The sequence below is a fragment of the Anser cygnoides genome, chromosome 16 (assembly GCF_040182565.1).
Source record: "Anser cygnoides isolate HZ-2024a breed goose chromosome 16, Taihu_goose_T2T_genome, whole genome shotgun sequence".
NCBI lineage: Eukaryota > Metazoa > Chordata > Aves > Anseriformes > Anatidae > Anser > Anser cygnoides.
Window position 1 is genome coordinate 11,370,301 of NC_089888.1, and position 17,482 is coordinate 11,387,782.

At 59.2% G+C, this 17,482-nt stretch overlaps 2 protein-coding genes across 2 annotated transcripts; both read left to right on the forward strand.

Annotated features, from left to right (window-relative positions):
* Positions 1-83: 83 nt before the first annotated feature.
* On the forward strand, positions 84-7,328 carry PXMP4 (peroxisomal membrane protein 4). The gene is made up of 4 exons (XM_048080703.2): positions 84-250; positions 514-576; positions 1,005-1,203; positions 2,189-7,328. The coding sequence occupies exons 1-4, from the start codon at positions 111-113 to the stop codon at positions 2,450-2,452; spliced, it is 666 nt and encodes a 221-aa protein (XP_047936660.1). The 5' UTR covers positions 84-110; the 3' UTR covers positions 2,453-7,328.
* Positions 7,329-10,436: 3,108 nt separating this feature from the next.
* Positions 10,437-14,611, forward strand: E2F1 (E2F transcription factor 1). The gene is made up of 7 exons (XM_066978382.1): positions 10,437-10,765; positions 11,079-11,169; positions 11,679-11,898; positions 12,080-12,229; positions 12,367-12,481; positions 12,597-12,801; positions 13,245-14,611. Exons 1-7 carry the CDS (start codon positions 10,571-10,573, stop codon positions 13,493-13,495), a joined length of 1,227 nt encoding a protein of 408 aa, XP_066834483.1. The 5' UTR covers positions 10,437-10,570; the 3' UTR covers positions 13,496-14,611.
* The last annotated feature ends 2,871 nt before the right edge of the window (positions 14,612-17,482 follow it).

The following is a 17,482-nucleotide window of genomic DNA, read 5'->3' on the forward strand; positions in this document are numbered from 1 at the left end:
GGGCCCGGCCCGGTGGGGGCGGCCCGGCCCGGTGGGGGCGGCCCGGAGGCGGCCGCCCGGCCCCGGAAGGGGCGGTGGGGAGAGGGGAGGGGGGGGCGGTGCGCGGCGCCATGGCGGGCGGAGGGGCAGCGCCGGGCTCCGCGCCCCGCGTCCCGCTGCGGGCCCTGCTCCGCGCCGTCAACGCCCTCCTGCGGCAGCGCCGCCACCGCGCCGCGCTCGCCGTCCTCAAGGGCTTCCGCAACGGCGCCGTGTGAGTGCGGGGGGCCGGGGCTGTGCGCCCCGTCCCCGTGGGGGGTGCGGTGGGAGCGCCGCGGGGCCCCGCCGGCCCTGCTGGCTGCGGGGCGTGCTGCTGCCGCCCTCCGGGCCCGGCCCCCGGCCGGTGGGGGGGGGCTGGAGAGGGTAAAGGGGCGTAAAGGACCCCGCGGTCGCTTCGGTGGCGTCTTCTGGGTGTCGGTGGGGGGCTCGTTGGGTGGTATCGCACAAAAACTCCGAGATGTTTCTTCGTTTTTACAGTTACGGAGCAAAAATTCGTGCCCCCCACGCCCTGGTGATGACTTTCCTGTTCAGGAGTGGAAGGTACCAGCCCTGCTTCCGTGCTGCCTGGGGTGCTGTTGCTCAGTTGCTCCGTCTTCGTTGTTCCCAAAAGGCCCAGGGTTAGAAGCAGGAGGACACGCGAGCCGTGCTCCTAGCCCGTTGTTGCAGTAACCAGGCAGGATAACTTGTATGCAAGCACATACACAAATGGATGCAGTCACGCAGGTCACTCACTTGTCTGGGGGTTGGGCCTTTGTAGAATTAGGCAAAAGCACAACGAGAGAAGAGCTTTGATTGAATTCGGATGGGTGCCCCTGAGTCCATGTTCTCCCCCCTCACAAAGCAGAAGATGTTCTTGGGGTAGCAGAGCTGATGGTCGAGGTGGGCAGGCCCAGAGGTGCGTAAGGTCCGGGCTGGTCGCTGGTGATGCTGCCTGTTTGCTCTCCTAATTGTCTGTTTCTTTTGTTCAGTTTAAGAGAGAAACTGAAATCGATTGCTCAGGCTACGTACACTCATTCCCGGAACTTGGCGTATTTTGTGTTCACCTACAAGGGGCTGATGGCATTGCAGTCCTGGCTACAGGGGAAAAAAATTCCATTTCATTCTTTCTTTGCAGCCTGCATTGGGGGTTGGTTAGTGTTTGGTGAGAACAATCCCATCAACAGCCAGGTAAATGTCTTTGTTAAACGTTGGGTTGACAAAAAAGACTAACGGATGGGTGGTTATGTGCCAGGAACTGGCCGGTGTAGTGTGGCATGCTCCTGGTGGTCCTCGCTGTGCGGCAGGACCCCTTTACAGTATTCCTCTTTGCACAAGTTCTCTTTCTGACTGCTCTGCACTCAAGTGCTGGGAGAGGTGGCTGTGTGCCTCCGGGACAGAGCGTGCAGTTTGAGAGCTAACAGCCCTGCTTTGCCTCCAGAGTTGCACTTATATCTAGGACGACGGGTTCCCAGCCCAAAGCCACCTGGTTCCCCCACACGTTCTCTGAGCTGTGGTAACCGCCTGCCTCTGCGCTCCTGGCCTGCTTGCTTGCAGAGTTAAACCCACAAGCTTGAGCTTTGTTGTTTGTAGAAAACATTTGTTACAGAGCTACGCTTAACTGAATTGGTTAAACTGATAAAAGCTGCTCAGGGGGAGTCTGATCTAGAGCTGGTTGTTACCGGCTTCAGTTTGGGTCAGAAAAACACAGACACAGATTAATCAGAAGCGTTCTACTTGTGCAATCCCCTGCAAGACAGCACCTTCGGTCTGGTTTTAGGATGTGCTGTAACACCGAGCCTGTCTGTATCTGCTTGGCAGGTTGACAGGGCTGCTCTGTGACTATCGACAGCAGCATCTGGGGTAGTGTTAACTTAGCAAAGATGAAAGTTGTGCAACTGATCTGCAACTGCAAAGATCTGTTGCATCAGGTGTAATTTACTCCTTACTAAATGAGAGCACCTGCAGGGAAGCAAGGCTTTGAGGACACAAGGAAGACACAAACATCTCCAGTTTAAGATTTTTTGATATGTGAACCTACGGTCTGTTTGCTGTTACGATGGGTAAACTGTTCCTGCCTCTCTTGCATAGCTTATCACTTCTAAATCACTTCCCCTGACCAGACTTACTGGCTAGGTTCTCTTCCTAATGTTCTCTGGGTTTTCTCTTTATGCAGATCGTTATGTACCTGCTGTCTCGTATCCTGTTTGGCTTGTCTCGGCTGGCGGTGGAAAAGGGCTATGTCCCGCAGCCAAAGCAGGATCCCTTTCCACTCCTTGCTGCTCTGGTATGGGGAACAGTTCTCTGGCTCTTTGAGTACCACCGACAGACTCTGCAGCCGTCTCTGCAGGCCTCCATGACCTATCTGTATGACGACAGTGACGTGTGGCACGACATTTCTGACTTCCTCATTTACAACAAAAGGCCTGCAAGCGAGTAGCTGGTTCCTTGGAAAACACCTGCGAATGGGATGCTACCTTCCAGCAGCTAAGGGAAAAGGTTATTCTGTCGCTCTCGACTGATTTTTTTTTTTTTAATTAATATCTATCAAGGAGAGTTGCCTCTTGTGTCCTGACCAAAATGTTCTGATTAGGCTTCTATTAGCTCTGTTTAGAGCGAGTTAATACCCCACAGAAACTTGTTGCAATGCCTCAGGGAGAGTAAAATGCCTTGGGAACCTTCAGTTAAAATCGGTCTTCTTTTAAAGATGCCTTATTTTTACTATGAATGTTTTTTTGTTTGGTTAGGTTTTTGTTTCCTTTTAAGAAAGGAAATACACTTATAAAATGGCAGCTTGACAGTAATTGGGGAATAGGTCTAATCATGAAAAAAATGCTCAAGGAGTTGTCTGAATTCTCACAAGATGGAAGCGTTTTTCTGTGCTGCTGTGCTCCCTGTCGTGGGAAGATGGGAGTGGGAGCCCTGCTCGGTTCTGGAAGCAGAGACGTAACTTCTTGATCTCTAAACTATTGCAAGGATGGTTGTGCGCTCCCTAAGAGAGTTCCTCTGCAATCTTTCTTCCCTTGGGGAGGCAATAAGATGTTTGAGAATAAAACTTCTAAGATTCTCTCGTACAAGTCTGGTAAATCAGGCTTGGAAGGAATATTTTTTTCTCAGTTTCTCTCATCCACTTGGGCTGAATCTGTCTTTCTACCCAGTGCACTAACTTAATACCCTGTAATTATTTAAGACTTATTTGTAAAGCTTTTGAAAGCTGCTTGAATTAAATACCAAAAACAGTTACGCAATTTAGACTCCTTTGAAAACAGGCTGAGGCACATTGCGTGCCCTCGGCTGTCACGCTGGATACTTTACACGTAGCAGTGAGATGCACTTTCAGTTTGGTGGAAGCCCGTGGGTTTCTCTGAGGTCCAGAGTCCACCCCCCGCAACAGTGGGATGTGCTAGGTGTCATCAAGCTCGAATGTACCTCGAACTGGTGCAGTCTCGTTGCTGGGCCGGGCTGAGGTCACGGAGGAGTATTCAGGTGGCTCTTCCTTTTAAATGCCCTGCTGAGTCCCACGAACAGCAAGCGCTGGGCTTTCACCGGGGGGTTGACTGGACGGCTGAGAAGTGCTCCATTTCATCAAAGCAAAAACTTTTAAAGTTGATGAAATCAAACTGTTAATAGTACTAAGCACTGATATGTGGCACTACACCATTCATTCGCTTAATGACGGTACATGAAACCAGTTTGTCAGGAATGATTGCAGTGTGATATCACAAGAGTCAGTAAGCTCCCTGTGCTAACTGTTCCCTTTTATCTCAGTCGGTATTATTTGTTTCTTCTCTCTTTTACCTTCTGTTGTCTAAAAGAAGTTAGCTGTCCGTGTACACATCCACTTTTCCATCCTGACCTTGTTGTTTCATAATCCCACTGATGCTGCTCTTCATCATTTTTTGCAGTCTTTTCTTTACAATCCAAGCTCTAGCGATTTGTTGTATTTAATGGTATGACTGGAATAGGAAGTCCAAGTTCAGGTACCTTCTGTGTAGGGAAAAAAAATTCTTGATATCTTAAAGATGTTTTTCCTTCATCTCTTAAGCTTTTTTCATTACTACTGTGCATCTTCTGAGTGCTGCTTTGCTTTTTATTTTTCCACGCTCTGTCAACAAGATGGAGAGTTGAATGCTCCCCTCCCCACAGCCTGTCTGTTGCTGTGAGGTTCAGGATCGAATCGCATCCAGAGAGGCTCAGGTTGAGTAGAAGTCAAGTCTTCTATTCAGTCTCGACCCACATCTGACACCGAGGAGAGCTACGTGCGCTGTGAAGTCTCACAGTGCAGAGATGGAAGCGTCCTTGTGCTCGTCCCGTGCGGATCCATGACATACTCATCTTCGTGCCCAGAAGACAAGGTATTACTTTACCGTCATGATTGCCTGTGGTCCCTTTACCTGCTGTTATGGTCCTTCTGGAATGTTGGAGTTGGAACACAGAGCAGTATTTCGTCAATTTTTCTGGGCCTGTAGAAGTCAGGAATTGTTTTTGCGCTTCTTTCTAGTTAAATATTTTCTTTTGTCTAAGTGATCTCAAAGATTCAAGTAGAGAAAAAAAAAAATGAAGCCGTAGCTGAGTTCTGATTTCTTTATAAGTATCATGTCTCTATTTGCTCCACGGGTGGATGCCTGAAGCAGTGTGTCCTGACAGGAGAGTGCTGCACCTGATCCTTGTGTCAGAAGCCTCAATATGGTTCCGAACGAGCGTGTTAATATTGAGCTACTGTTGCTGAACAACCTTTGATGGGATTTGAGAAAACCCTTCCAGAATCTCGGAGCAATGGCTTGAGAATTTCTTCCTAAAACTGTTAGACTGACAAACCCTTGACCACGTGTAATTATTGCAGCGCACGCTGCGGCCTGGCTCACACGTGAGCTGTGTCTATTTGAAGTTTTTAACGTTTTGAACAAATCGCTGACGTTCTCCCTGGAGAAAGGCTTATAGTTCTCTTACACGTGAGCCGATGTTCTTCTGCTAGTAGTTGTGCATCCGCTTGTGAAGCACTTTTCTGCCTGTGAAGTAGGAGGGAAATGTCCTTTTTATGCCACCCCGCGCAGTACCTCTGTCCTCTCTAGGTGGCAGAACCAAGCCAATAGCAGGGCTCTAGCAGCAACTTGGCAACAGCGGCCGTCGGTTGTCCTTGCTTCAAAATGCCCTTTTTCTCTCGGGAATCTATCGCCAACCTCACTTTCAAAGTAAATCGTGCCTGAGACTCCGGCCATCTGTACTTGTGACCCAGGAGCCAGCTGCTGGCCCTGGAAAACAAACTGCAGCTCGTCCCAGGAGCAGGTTCTGCGCGGCAGCAGCCATCCGCTGCGCTTTCGGGGACCGTTTGTGTTCCCGCTGTGTGCAGGCAGGGCGTTAAGCTGCAAGTCCCTCCCGTCCCCGGGGAGGTAATTGGGACGGGTCTTTAACGGCATTAGGCCACATTGCTGCTTCTGCCCCCAGATAGCTGGGGATGGACCCCTTATGCTGCCGATGCGCCGGAACAATGCGGGCGTGTAGTAAGGAAGCGAACTAGAAGTAATTTGTCTGAGTCAGACTTTTGGATACATAAGTGACACTCCCTGCCCTCCCCCAGTGCATTGTGTAAGGAATCCAGTCCCCTGTTTGTGTTCTTTTTTATTAGCATTAAAACCAAAAGGAATAAAGAGACAGTTGGGAAGCCACCTGCGAATCGGCCAAATGCTTAAGGAATCACAAAGGAGTGCCGTTTTTTCTCCCCAACCCTGATCAGTTTTGAATTTTAAGATGAACATGCTTTTGTTTGTCTACGTCAACCTTATTTCCTCTTGTTATTTCTTCTCAGGCACCTGACTCCGAGATGCTGAGTGCCTCGAAAGAGAAGCAGGGCATCTCAGTGTTTAGCTCAGTTTGTCAAAAATTGGGATTTCTGGATAAAACTGATGTGTTCATTTTAAATTGATGCTCCTCCTTCAGATTTTAAGTCTCTTTTACAGAGGGAATTTTAAAGGTTAATGAATTGAACTGATCAAAAGTTTTCACCAAGCCTTGAATAGCAGACTGTATCCTGAGCTATTAATCATTTATTTTATGAGTGAACAAAGCAAGCTCAGGGTTATTTACAGCCGCCGCATGCTGCCCTAGCATACCTGCTGTGCTTCACTTCTCTTTGGAAAATTGCTCTTATATTAGCGTGTTTTTTTCAGGATTGCTGAAAGAAACATCTCCAGGACAATTACATTATTTAACAAAGGTGAAAGCTGAATGGGTGCGTGATATTTGGTTTAGCTAAGGTACTGCATCTGATCTTTTCAGTTAAGGAGAGGGTAATTCTGAAAGAAAAACTGCAGAAGATCTTTGATATCGGTGCTGCAAGACTTCCTTGCCCCGGTGGAGAAGTTTAAGCTCTGCTTTAAACCGAGCTGGGTAGGGGGGTGGAAATGATGGGATGGCCTCAGCCTCCTGAAGCAGACCGAAAGCAGGTGTTCAGAAGATCCCCCGCACACTCTGAGCTCTGCAGCCAGTCGGGAGCCTTCGAGGATGGCTGGTACTAGTGAAGTAACCAGTAACCACTGCGGGTATCCTCACGAAGGAGAAACTGGTATGACTCAAGCTTATTTTCACTGCCTCAGCACAAACACGACCTTTGGAAAATATCCTGAGCCGCATACTGTTTCCTATTTGTCAGGTTGTGTTTGTCTGCCTGGATCGTGCTAACCTGAGCAGACTGTGCTCACTTTTCTGATGCTGGTTTTGAAATCCACCTGATAAGGAGTAGAAAAAATGAGGCGTAATGCTGCCCAGTGCCATGTCTGGCTGCCACTGTTAGTATTTTAGGGGTGCTAATCTTGAATTCTCAACCTGTATGTTCACACCAGATTGCTGGAGGAGGTAACTTTTTTTTTCCCTTTACTTAGAATTTGCTTCTCTCTCATTTCCTTATGAGACTAGTGATGAGGAGGGGAAAAACAAATTAAATGCTCTATAATGCCAGTATTGTTACCTCTGCTTTTGGCCTCGCTGTATGTATTCTTCATTCATAATTGCCGTGTAATCCAGGTCCTGATTGTCTGATGGCATAGGATAACATTAAGTCCATAAACTCAGGTAACTTGTGATGATGCCAATCAGAATGCTTGTGGCAACTCCCCAATGGGTTTAAGCGGTGTGAAGGAAGGGGCAGTGGGTTTGGGGTAGCTCTGCTGCGAATCAGCTTCCTGTGCAGTTGGTGCAGCAGTCAGTCTGATGTAAGAGTTCTGCTCACCTCATTTGCAGATTATTTCTGTATAGTTGGGTTTCGAAGATCATGTTGTGCTTTCTATAATAATAATAATAAACTAATTTTTTTGACTTTTTTTACTGTCATCATTATGAAGCTAAAATATTTAAAGTAATGCTTAATTATTGCATGCTACTAGTCCTGTCTGTAGAGAAGTAATGCACAGAGCGTTTTTCGAATGAGCAGTGCCCTCACGCTACCTGCTCCCAATAGCCAGTGCTGGGTTTACCAAGCCGTCAGATTGAACTGCTGCAGCCCCTGGTAAGGATCCTGTCCCCGAAGACAAACCGGGGCGGATGTCGTCTTCCTGAAGCACGAACTTTCCCACGTACTGGCTGCTTGGACCTCTCGAGTGTTGCTGTATCTTCAGACCAAGTGAGTCAAACTGGGGCTAGGCTGTGCGATTCATAGCGTGTGCCAACTGGACGTGCTCGGTTTAAGCAGGAATGAACATGACCGGCTCTTGCATTGCAGCATGAAAAGTCAGTCTGGCTCTTTTGGGATCCCTGGGGTGGGGTGGTTTTAGGGCAGGCTGCTCCTCGGTACCTTGCAGCCCATCGCTGACGTGGGCAGGTGGTTTCAGAAAGCATGCGGCTTCCGAAGAACACAGGGCTGAGTCTGCCTCTCCCATTAGCTAAGAAAAATAAGGACATACAGAAATGATCTGGGTGCCTCTTCAGAGCTGAGAGCTACAGAGGAGGTATGCCACAGAGGTCAAAGCTGTGACAGCGGAGCCAAAGCAGCCCCTAGGTGAGGAACTCCGTACGGCACAGTGAGGGAGGCAGGTCCTGGCCATGCCTCCTTGCCAGCTGGAACTGAACGAGCCACAGGCTTTGAGGCCTCACCTGCCCTTTGGGTCTGCAGTGCCAGTAACTGTGCTGGGCACCTGCGGGGAGGGGAGCTCCGCCTGCGTGAAATGGAGCCCAGCCGTGCGCCTGGGTGAAGGCGGAAGCCCAGCAGGAAACACGGAGCAGAAGAGGTGCCACCAGCCGAGTGGCTCCTCTCCTCGGTGCCTCCGTGCCACCAGCCGAGACAAACCACCGGGAGCGGCAGCAGGGTGCCCGCTGGAGGAAGTCGTGCGGGTGCGGTTGTGCCGGTGCGCGAGCTGAGCACAGTTCTTAGTGCGAGCCGCAGAGAGCGGGACCGAGCTGCAGCTGACGAGGACAGTAAATGCTTCTGGGGGTTCTGCGTGCTAAGGCTGGATGAGCACGGGGTGCTCCAGCCCCAGTCAGAAATGGAACAGCTTCTTCCACATCCTTCCAGCTGCATATATGAGGGAAGCCTGCCTTGCAGGCAGGCTGCAGGCCCGCACAACCCCTCTGGCCTCTCCAAGCACAAAGCACTGGCCTTGCAGCAGCAAAGCTCTCCAAACCAGAAAATGGTTTACCGTTAGGATCTCTGAATGAAAAAAACAGATCAATAAACTGGAAATATTTTTCCAGCAAGAAAAAGCCAGGACCAGGATCAGAGTCAGGGGTCCAATCACTTTGGGGGAATCTGAAATGGCAGCGGGGGGACCCCACAGGCACCCCAGCCACAAGCTGGGGGCAGCCCCGGTGCTGTGATACAGACCTTCCTGAGGCTGGGGGCAGGCGGGACAGCCTGGGTCCGGCCTGTCGCTGCCAGCAGGTTCGCATCCTTCCGGCCCTCCTTGCTGCGTGCTCCCGCGGCCGGGAGCTGCCTGCGCACGCCCTTACAGCCCCCGACCCAACGCATGCTTCGGAGGCAGCCGAAAATCGTGACAGCGATGGGATAAATCCCGGTGGTGTCCAGAGCACGAGGAGCCTTCCTGACCCTGTCGGCGACGGAGAGGGCTGCGGCGCAGCGGCTGGCGTTTATCTGGGCCCAGCAGCCGGCGGGCGGCTAATCGGGAGCGCGGCCCCTGCAGCTGTGCCGGGGGGATTCATCTGCATGCAGGAGAAGCCCCCGTCCTCCGTTCCCCCGCAGCACTTGCTGCAGCGACGGTTTGCCTCCCATTTGTCCTCGCATCTGCCCTTTTTCAGCGCCACGAGCGCTGAAAGCCTCCGAGATTTGGCACCGCGGCCCCGCGAAACAGCCAAGCCGCGCGGGGGGCACGGTGCGGGGCTCGGCCTGCTCCTTCTGAATAAACCGCCGTGTGAATCGGGGGGGGGGGGGATAAAAATAAATAAATAAGCACTAAGGTCGTCATCCCCCCAGCTGCCCCCGGCCTTTGTGAGCGGAGCGGGAGCAGCTGGCGCGGCAGCTGCCTCCCAAACCCTGCCTCGCCTGGCCGGGGCTCCCCAGGGACGGGCAGCACCGGCAGCCCTCGGGGTGGGCTTTTGTGTCCCCCCCCCCAGATGGAGGAGCACTGAACGGGCAAACAGCTGGTCCGACTGTTGCTTGCGCTGCGCGGTAACGGCGGTACCGCTGCGCCCGGGGCTCGGGCTGTCGGCAGGGCCGGCTGCTAACCGACTGCCTTCACCGCCCCGACGCGGGCTGGCGGCGCCCTGCGCTCTTGGCTGCCGAAGGAGCGTGGCGGGGAGAGGCGGCAGGATGCGGCCCCGGCTGCGCGATGCAGCGCGGGGGGCCGCGGGGGAACGTCCCGCAGCGAGAAGCCCCACAGAGCCCCCGACCCGCCGGGGCGCCCAGCCCAGCCCCTGCGGCCCACGCAGCCCGAAAGCGGCTCCGTGCCTGGCTTGGGGAGCCCGGCCCAGCCCCGGAGCCCTTCACCCGAAGCCCAGCGGGCCTCCAGGCCCCGCCTCCACGTTCGTTTTGGGGTCAGACACCCTGGGTTTGGGTTCTTTTAGTCTCTGCCTTCCCACGCAGGGCTGTTATCGGGGCCCTGCACCCGGGGACGCTGACGGGGGGCACGGCCCTGCCCTGCCCCGCCCGGCTCCCGCGCCCCGCGGAGGGGCCGTGCCCGTGCCCGCGCCCCCGGGGCCGTTCCGGGCGCGCCGTGCCCGCGGCCGCCGCCGCTTCCCCTTTAAGGCCCGGGCGCGCTCCGCGCCCCCGCCGCGTCCCGGAGCCGCCCCCCGATTGGCCCCCGCCTCGGCTCGGCGCCCCCGATTGGCCGCCTGTCAGCGCGTCCGCCGCCGCCCAGCTCGACCAATAGGCGGCCGGCACCTCCCCTCGCTCCGGCGGCGCCGGCCAATGGGGCGGCTCCGGGCGAAGGGCGCAGCCAATGGGCGGGCGCGGCGAGGCTGGCGCCGCTTTCGCGGCAAAAAGGATTTGGCGCGCAAAGGCGCGCGGGGCCGGAGCGCGGGACTGCCCGGCGGTGGCGCGGCGCGGAGCGGCCCCGCGCCCGGCATGGGCCGCGCCCCCGCCCCGGCCCCGGCCCCGCCGCCCGGCACCTGAGCCATGGCGGCGGCGGCGGGCGGCTCGGCGGGGCTGGCGGCGCTGCTGGGCAGCGCCTCCCCGCACCTCCTCATCGTCTCTACCGCCGAGGAGCCCGCGGGCGGCTGCCGCCCCGACGCCGACCTCCTGCTCTTCGCCACGCCGCAGCCCGCCCGCCCCGGCGCCGCGCCCCGCCGGCCCGCCCTGGGGCGCCCGCCGGTAACCCGCGGGACGAGGGCGGGGGTTTGGGGGGGCGAGGGGCCGGGCCGGGTAGGGCAGGGCCGAGCCGGGCCGGGCCGGGCCGGGCCGTGCCACGCGGTGCCCCGCGGGACAGCCGCCGAGCGCGGCCCTGCCCGGCCCCGCTGGGCGCCGCCGCTCCGGAAGCCGCCGGCGGGGGCCGCCTCCCGCCGGGCCGCTGCGCGGGGCCGCCCGCCGGAAGCCCCGCTCGGGGGGAGGCAGCGCCGAGCTCCCCGCGGGGGGCCGGGTGCCCGCCCGGCGCTGCCCGCCCCGCTGAGGAGCCCCTGTCCCGCAGGTGAAGCGGAAGCTGAATCTGGAGACGGACCACCAGTACATAGCCGAGAGCCTGCCGGCGGCCCGCGGCAAGCCGAGGAACCCCGGCAAAGGTACCGGCCCCGGGGCCCGGCCCCGCCGCGCCGCTTCCCGGGGGCGAGGCTGGTCCTGCTCCGGCCGCGCTGTCCCCAGCCTGCGCCGCTGCGCGCCGGGTCGGGGACCAGGCCCCCCTCCAGGGGCCACCCTGCCCGTCTGCGGGGCTCCGTCCCTTCCCCTGGGCTTGGGGCTGTGCTTGTCACCGCAGCCTCCCTGCGCGCGCCTGCCTCCCGACCCGGCTGCCACCCTGCGGCGTCCCTGCGTGAGCCACCGAGCCCTGCCTGGCACCTCGGTGCCGCAACTGAGCTCACACTCACAGTCGAGTGCAGGTGTCAGAGCCGTGCCCCAGGGTCCTGCAGCAGCCTTCCTGGGGAGGACCCCCCCGCCCCCAAAAAATAGACCTTGGGGTGTCGCTGGTGGCACGCTGAGCAAGGTGGCACCAGCACCGGGGTGGTCTGGGGGCCTCCCGGCTCCGGGGCTGGATTCCTGCAGCGGCTAAATCCTGCTTGTCCTTGGCCGCTGGCAGGGGCGAAGTCTCCTGGGGAGAAGTCCCGCTACGAAACCTCGCTGAACCTCACCACCAAGCGCTTCCTGGAGCTGCTGAGCAAGTCGCCCGATGGCGTGGTGGACCTCAACTGGGCGGCCGAGGTGCTGAAGGTGCAGAAGAGGCGAATCTACGACATCACCAACGTCCTGGAGGGCATCCAGCTCATCACCAAGAAGTCCAAGAACAACATCCAGTGGCTGTATGTCCCCGGGGATGGGGGGGGGACACTGGCAGCCACCTGGGCTGAACGCAGCGTGGCGCGGGGAGGGTGGCGCTCAGAGCACTGGCAGTGATGGCCATGGCCGTGGGGGGGGTGGGGGGTGGCTGCGTGGGACAGCAGCCGTGCCGGGGGGGAGGTGACAGCCCCGTGTGTCCTGCAGGGGCAGCCAGGCCACCGCGGGGGCCTCCAGCCAGCACCAGCTGCTGGAGGAGCTGCGGGAGCTGCAGGCGGCCGAGCGGCAGCTGGACGACCTCATCCAGACGTGCACGGTGCAGCTGCGGCTGCTCACCGAGGACCCCGCCAACCAGCAATATCCTTCTGTGCGGGGCCGGGCCGGGTCTGGCGGGGTTGGAGGGCTGGGGGCGGTCAAGCCCCGGTGCCTGCGGTCACCCGCGCGGGGCTCGGTGCATGAAGGCGTCCCCGTGTCTGCTCCTTGACCCGCCACACCGCAGCCTACGTCACCTGCCAGGACCTCCGGAGCATTGTGGACCCCTCCGAGCAAATGGTGATGGTCATCAAAGCCCCCCCGGAGACCCAGCTCCAGGTCTCAGACCCGACGGAGGTGAGCGGGGGGCCCCCCGGTCCCTCCCCAGCTCTGCAGAGCCCTTGGTAAACCCCGCCTGGGCTCCCTGGGTGTCCCCACGCACCGTGTCTCACCCGTCCTGCCTTTTCCCCAGGCTTTCCAGGTCTCTGTGAAAAGCACTCAGGGCCCCATTGACGTGTTCCTCTGCCCCGAGGACAGCTCGGGGGTCTGCAGCCCCGTCAAGAGCCCCTTCAAAGCGCCCACGGAGGAGTTGTCCCCCGGCTCGTCGCAGCCCAGAGCCTCCCCTCTCCTGCATCCCGCCCAGGACGTGAACATGCCGCTGCTGCCCGGCGAGCAAGGTGGGCGGCCGGGGCTGGGGGCGATGCCCGGGCTCCGCGGCACGGGGACAGCGTCGTCACCACGGCTCAAGCCCCACGAGCCCTGGGGTGAGGGTGCGGGGCTGCAGGCGATGCTCGGGCTGCGTTTTTGCTGCCTGTTATGGGTGGCCTGGCCTCCGCCCTCACGTTGTGCTGGCTGCCCGCTGTGCTGAGCTCAGTAGAGGCAGCCTTGGAGGCCTCTGCCAAGGAGAGGTCGCTGTTCCCCTCCGTCCCAGCGCCCCATAAGTAGTTTGGGCCACGCTGTGCAGATTACCTGGATGTTTCTGAGCTCTTCCGTTGGCTCCGTGCTGTGCATGTGGTCAGGTCGTGCCGTGCGTGCTCTCTCCGTGGCGGTGCGGAGCGTTGCCCAGAGGTGCTGTTTCGTGGCGTATCATGGGGCTGAGTGTCGCTTTGTGTCCCCACAGAGGCCCTGCTGCCGGGCGCAAGCGTGCTGCCCAGCAAGTGCCCCGCTGAGGAGGTGAGCCTCTCGCCGCTGGCCTCCATGGACGCCCTCCTGGAGCAGAGCAAGGACGATTTCTCGGGCTTCTTGGCGGACGAGTTCATTGCCCTGTCGCCGCCGCAGCCGCAGGATTACCACTTCGGCCTGGAGGAGGGCGAGGGCATCAGCGAGCTCTTCGACTGTGACTTTGGGGACTTCACGCCCTTGGACTTCTGAGGCAGGCGGGTGCCGAGGGTGAAGCCCCCCCACTGCAAAGGGGCCGTGGGGCAGAGCAGGGGACGGCCACCCCGTGCCCCCCGCACCCGGCGCGGCTTTGCCTTTGCGTGGTTTCTGGTGCCTTTCCTGGGGGTGTCCCTCGGCGGTGCAGCGGCCGCAGGCCCTCTCGCCACCCCCCCTGCAATATTTCCTTCCCCTCCAGCATCTCGCCGCGGTGCGACCGAGCCCAGCGCCGCTCAGGGCTGCTTTGGTCCTGGGAGGGGGATGCTGGGGTGCGGGGGGGGCTCCCCTCTCGGTGCCCCCTCGCCACGGGGGTGCCTGCACCGCTGCCGCAGGTGCCCGTGGCAGAGCTTTAAGCAGTCCTGTGTATAGATTGGATTAATTTATTTTTGTTCCCTGGGGACAGCGTTTCGTTTCCTGGGAGGGGCCGTGGGGGGGGGGGGGGGGGAGGCGTGCGGCAGTGTGGGGGTGCCGGGAGGTTTCCTTATGCTGGGAAGGGGCTGGCGGAGGTCTGGGGGGGCCGGGTCGGTGTGAGCCCCCCTGTGCGGGGAGGGCACCGTGCCCGGCTGAGCGTGGGGTATTTATTTATTATTTATGCCGTGTGGGAGCTCTCCTGGGACGTGGTGGGCGGGGGGAGCAGGCGTGGGGCATGAAGTGGGGGGGGGAACGATGCTGGTGGAGGGTCCCGGCGGGGGCTGCTGGCACACCCCTAGCTTTGCTTTTGCCCCCAGACGGGGCACTGGCAAAGCCCCTGCCATGCCAGGTGGCCGCGGGAAGGGCGATGGGACGGGAATGGGGCCGTGCGTGTGTCCCCCAGGGACGGGGGGGGGGTCCTGGGGGTGCGTGGGGCCGGGGAGCATCCCCACCCCCTGGTGCCGGTGAGGACCAAACATTGTCTCCAGGTTTTCTCTCTTAAATTCCCGCGCAGCCATCTGGGCTGAGCCCCTTTTGTTTTTTTTTTCCTCCTCCCTGGCTTAAGGGTCTGGAGGGGGTGGCAAGGAGAAAGGGGGGGCCCTGGGCCGGGCTGGAGCCGCACTTTCACTTACTGCCTTTTAACAAGCTTGTGTTCCTCTGAGCTTTGTGTTTAATAAAGGTTTCTACTGACTCTGGTCTCTACTTTAGGTCTGGACTCAGCTGCTTGGGGACAGATGGGGGCCTGAAATGTTGCCTACACCCAAAGCTAAGGGCTTTGGGTTGGTTGGTTTGTTTATTTTAACTTGAAATGGGGCTCTCAGAGCCTGCAGGAAGCACTCTGGTCCTCTTGTGTGACACAGCCCCTGCCCCGGGCCAAATGTGGGTGCTGGGACAGGAAGGGGTGTCCCTGCAGGGCTGGGGATGCTGCGGCTCGCAGGGACGTCGGGGACCAGCACGGGACATGGGGGAGGACTGCGTGGTGGGTCTGGGGGTGGCTGGGACGCGCCGCTTCCTTCCCGTCTTTGTGCGCTCGCTCCTCTTTCTTTCTGCCTGGCTTCCTGCGTGTTACTTATTTAAATACCCTGATAAATATTTCACTCCGGCCTGCGTTGCATAAGCCCTCTGCTCCCACTCGGGCATCCGACGCGGTGTGGTGCCCGGTGTCGGGCTGCCCCGTGTTGCTGGGGCAGGTGCAGTACTCACAGGGCTCCTCGCGCTGAGCCAGGACAGGTTTGGGTTTGGGTGTAAGGGCACCCTGCCCTCGGACGTGCGCCGGTCCCTTCCTTCTCTGCTGCAGGGTGCCCAGGGCTGGCGGGGCTGCAGAGCTGCCCCCTGCGCCACACCATGCTCCCAGCACGAAGGAGCAGCCGTGGTGCTCGCTGGAAAGCACCAGGAGCGGCCCAGAGCTCCGTCGACATCTCCCAGCTCCCGTGCCTGCCTCTCGCTGCAGGGAGGTGGTTCCAGAGGGGTTTATGGCCCTGCAGCATCCCCGCTCACCTCCTTTCCTGCCTCTTGCCCTGGGACAAGCCGCTCCAGCCATTGGTCTGGGCCGGGCCGAGGCGGTGGGAAGGTGGCAGGTCGTGCCGATAGGAATTTCCTTCTTTGTGAGTGCTCGGGGTTGTTTCCTGACAAACAAACCCCAGCTGGGAGAGCCTGGCTGCCAAGCCTGGACTGGGTGGACACGTGGCGCGTGTCGAGCAGTCATTTATCCCTTCCCATTTTTCACCTCCCTGTTTTCATTTGCGTTAATCTAGGCAGGACTCCTGCCCGCCTTCCTGATGTCCGCAGTGTGGGGCAGCGCTGCTTTTCCCCTGGAACAAGCTGACCCGCAGCAGCAGCACAGCTTTTCCACTTCCCCTGAGCGAAGGTGAACCGCCCTGCACCACCGCCACCAGCAGCGCTCAGGGACCAGCAGTCCCTACAAAAGCGCCGTGGGCCCTGGCGGGGACAGGGCATGTCCCCCCTGCGCCACGCAGCCCATGTGCGGAGCGATGCGTTGGCTGCCCCACGGCGGGCAGAGCACTACAGAAATAGCTGCTGTGTCCCAGGGATGAGTCACGGTGCAGCTGAAGGGCTTCCCTGCTTCTATTTCGGCTTGCTGCAGAAAGAGCTGATCGCCCGTGTAGGAGTTCTCGTTTCTGACAAGCACGCACGGGGGACTGGGCGAGCGTGGCTGTGCCACCTGGAGCGGGGAGTTGGGCACGGTGGGAGGGAGCCCCCGGCTCCCAGCCCCATTTGGAGCCCAACTCCCAGCCCCGCTTGGAGCCCGACGTCCCCCTGCAGGTGGGGCAGCCACGGAGCAGGGCTCTCTGCCTCGCTTTGCGTTCCGTACTCCACCTTCCAAACAGCACTTGCGTTTCTTTGGAAAACAAGCAAAGCAGGGAGGTGAAACAGCACCATTTATTCACGAGACACCGGCAAGTGGGTGCTTCGTCGGTTCGTGCCCGGCCGTGTGCCTGTGCCCCACTGTGCTTGGGCGGCGCTGCTGCTGCAGGGCCAGCACCGAGGCCGTGTCCTCCTTCCCTCCTGGAGGCTTTTGGATGTTCAGCCATGGCTTCTTTTGGAAAGGAGGCATTTTGGGAAGGAGAGCTGGGCGGAATCCTCTTCCCTTGCATGCACCCAGAGAAGCCGTGAGACTAAAACTCTCCGTGAGGCATCCTTGTGCTGGCCTCGTGCTCTGCTCGCAGCCGTTTCCCCCTGGGGAAGGGGGGAGCCAGCCAGCTCCACGTGCTGTGGCTCCGTCACGTTGGGCTGGGAAGCACCTCGGTTCTGAAAGCCGGGTTACGAGAAGCCAAGCTTAGCGAAACTGGTGGGGCTCCAGAGAGCCTCGTGAAGGGAGGAGCTGTGCAGATGGAGCCTGCCGGGCTGTGGTTCTGCATCCAGACAAAGCCCCGTTTTGTAAATAAAATCCTGGGGTGTGGGATTGGGGAGGAGTGGGAAGGAGGGGGGCTGCTGGGGCCACCTGGGCCAGCCGTGGACACCAAGGGGCCCTTGGCACCACTGGGGGGCAACTGGGTCCAGCTAGGACCACACTGGGCTGACTGGAAACACGCTGGGGTCTTGCTGGGCTGACTGGGATCATACTGGGTTAACTGGGATTGCACTGGAGTTGACTGGGACCACATTGGGGTCACGCTGGGCTGACTGGGATCACGCTGGGGTCATTCCGGGCTGACTGGGATCACACTGGGGCTGACTGGGACCACGCTGGGGACGCACTGTAGCTGCATTGGCACCACACCGGGGTGACTGGCACCACGCTGGGGCTGCACTGGGCTGACTGGGACCGCACTGGGGCTGCATTGGCACCACACTGAGGCTGACTGGGATCACACTGGGCCGACTGGAGCCGCGCCGCCCCACGCAGGACCCCAGCGGGGCCTCCCCGCCTGCCGCCGACACCGCGGCGACCACCGCGGCCCTCCCTGCGCCGCCCCGCCCCGCCCCTCTCCGCCAATGACGAGCGGCGCCCCGCGCTGCCAATCACCGGGCTGGGCCAACCGGAGCGCCGCGGGGGCGGGCCCGGGACGCAAAGTTGCCGGGCGGCTGCGGAGCCGCTCAGGGGCAGCGCGA

Coding starts and splice junctions, on each gene's coding strand:
- PXMP4 (XM_048080703.2), top strand. CDS start 111: ATGGCGGGCGGAGGGGCAGCGCCGGGCTCCGCGCCCCGCGTCCCGCTG. Junction 251..513: donor GGCTTCCGCAACGGCGCCGT/GTGAGTGCGGGG, acceptor TCGTTTTTACAG/TTACGGAGCAAAAATTCGTG. Junction 1,204..2,188: donor ACAATCCCATCAACAGCCAG/GTAAATGTCTTT, acceptor CTCTTTATGCAG/ATCGTTATGTACCTGCTGTC.
- E2F1 (XM_066978382.1), top strand. CDS start 10,571: ATGGCGGCGGCGGCGGGCGGCTCGGCGGGGCTGGCGGCGCTGCTGGGC. Junction 10,766..11,078: donor CCGCCCTGGGGCGCCCGCCG/GTAACCCGCGGG, acceptor CCTGTCCCGCAG/GTGAAGCGGAAGCTGAATCT. Junction 12,230..12,366: donor GAGGACCCCGCCAACCAGCA/ATATCCTTCTGT, acceptor GACCCGCCACAC/CGCAGCCTACGTCACCTGCC.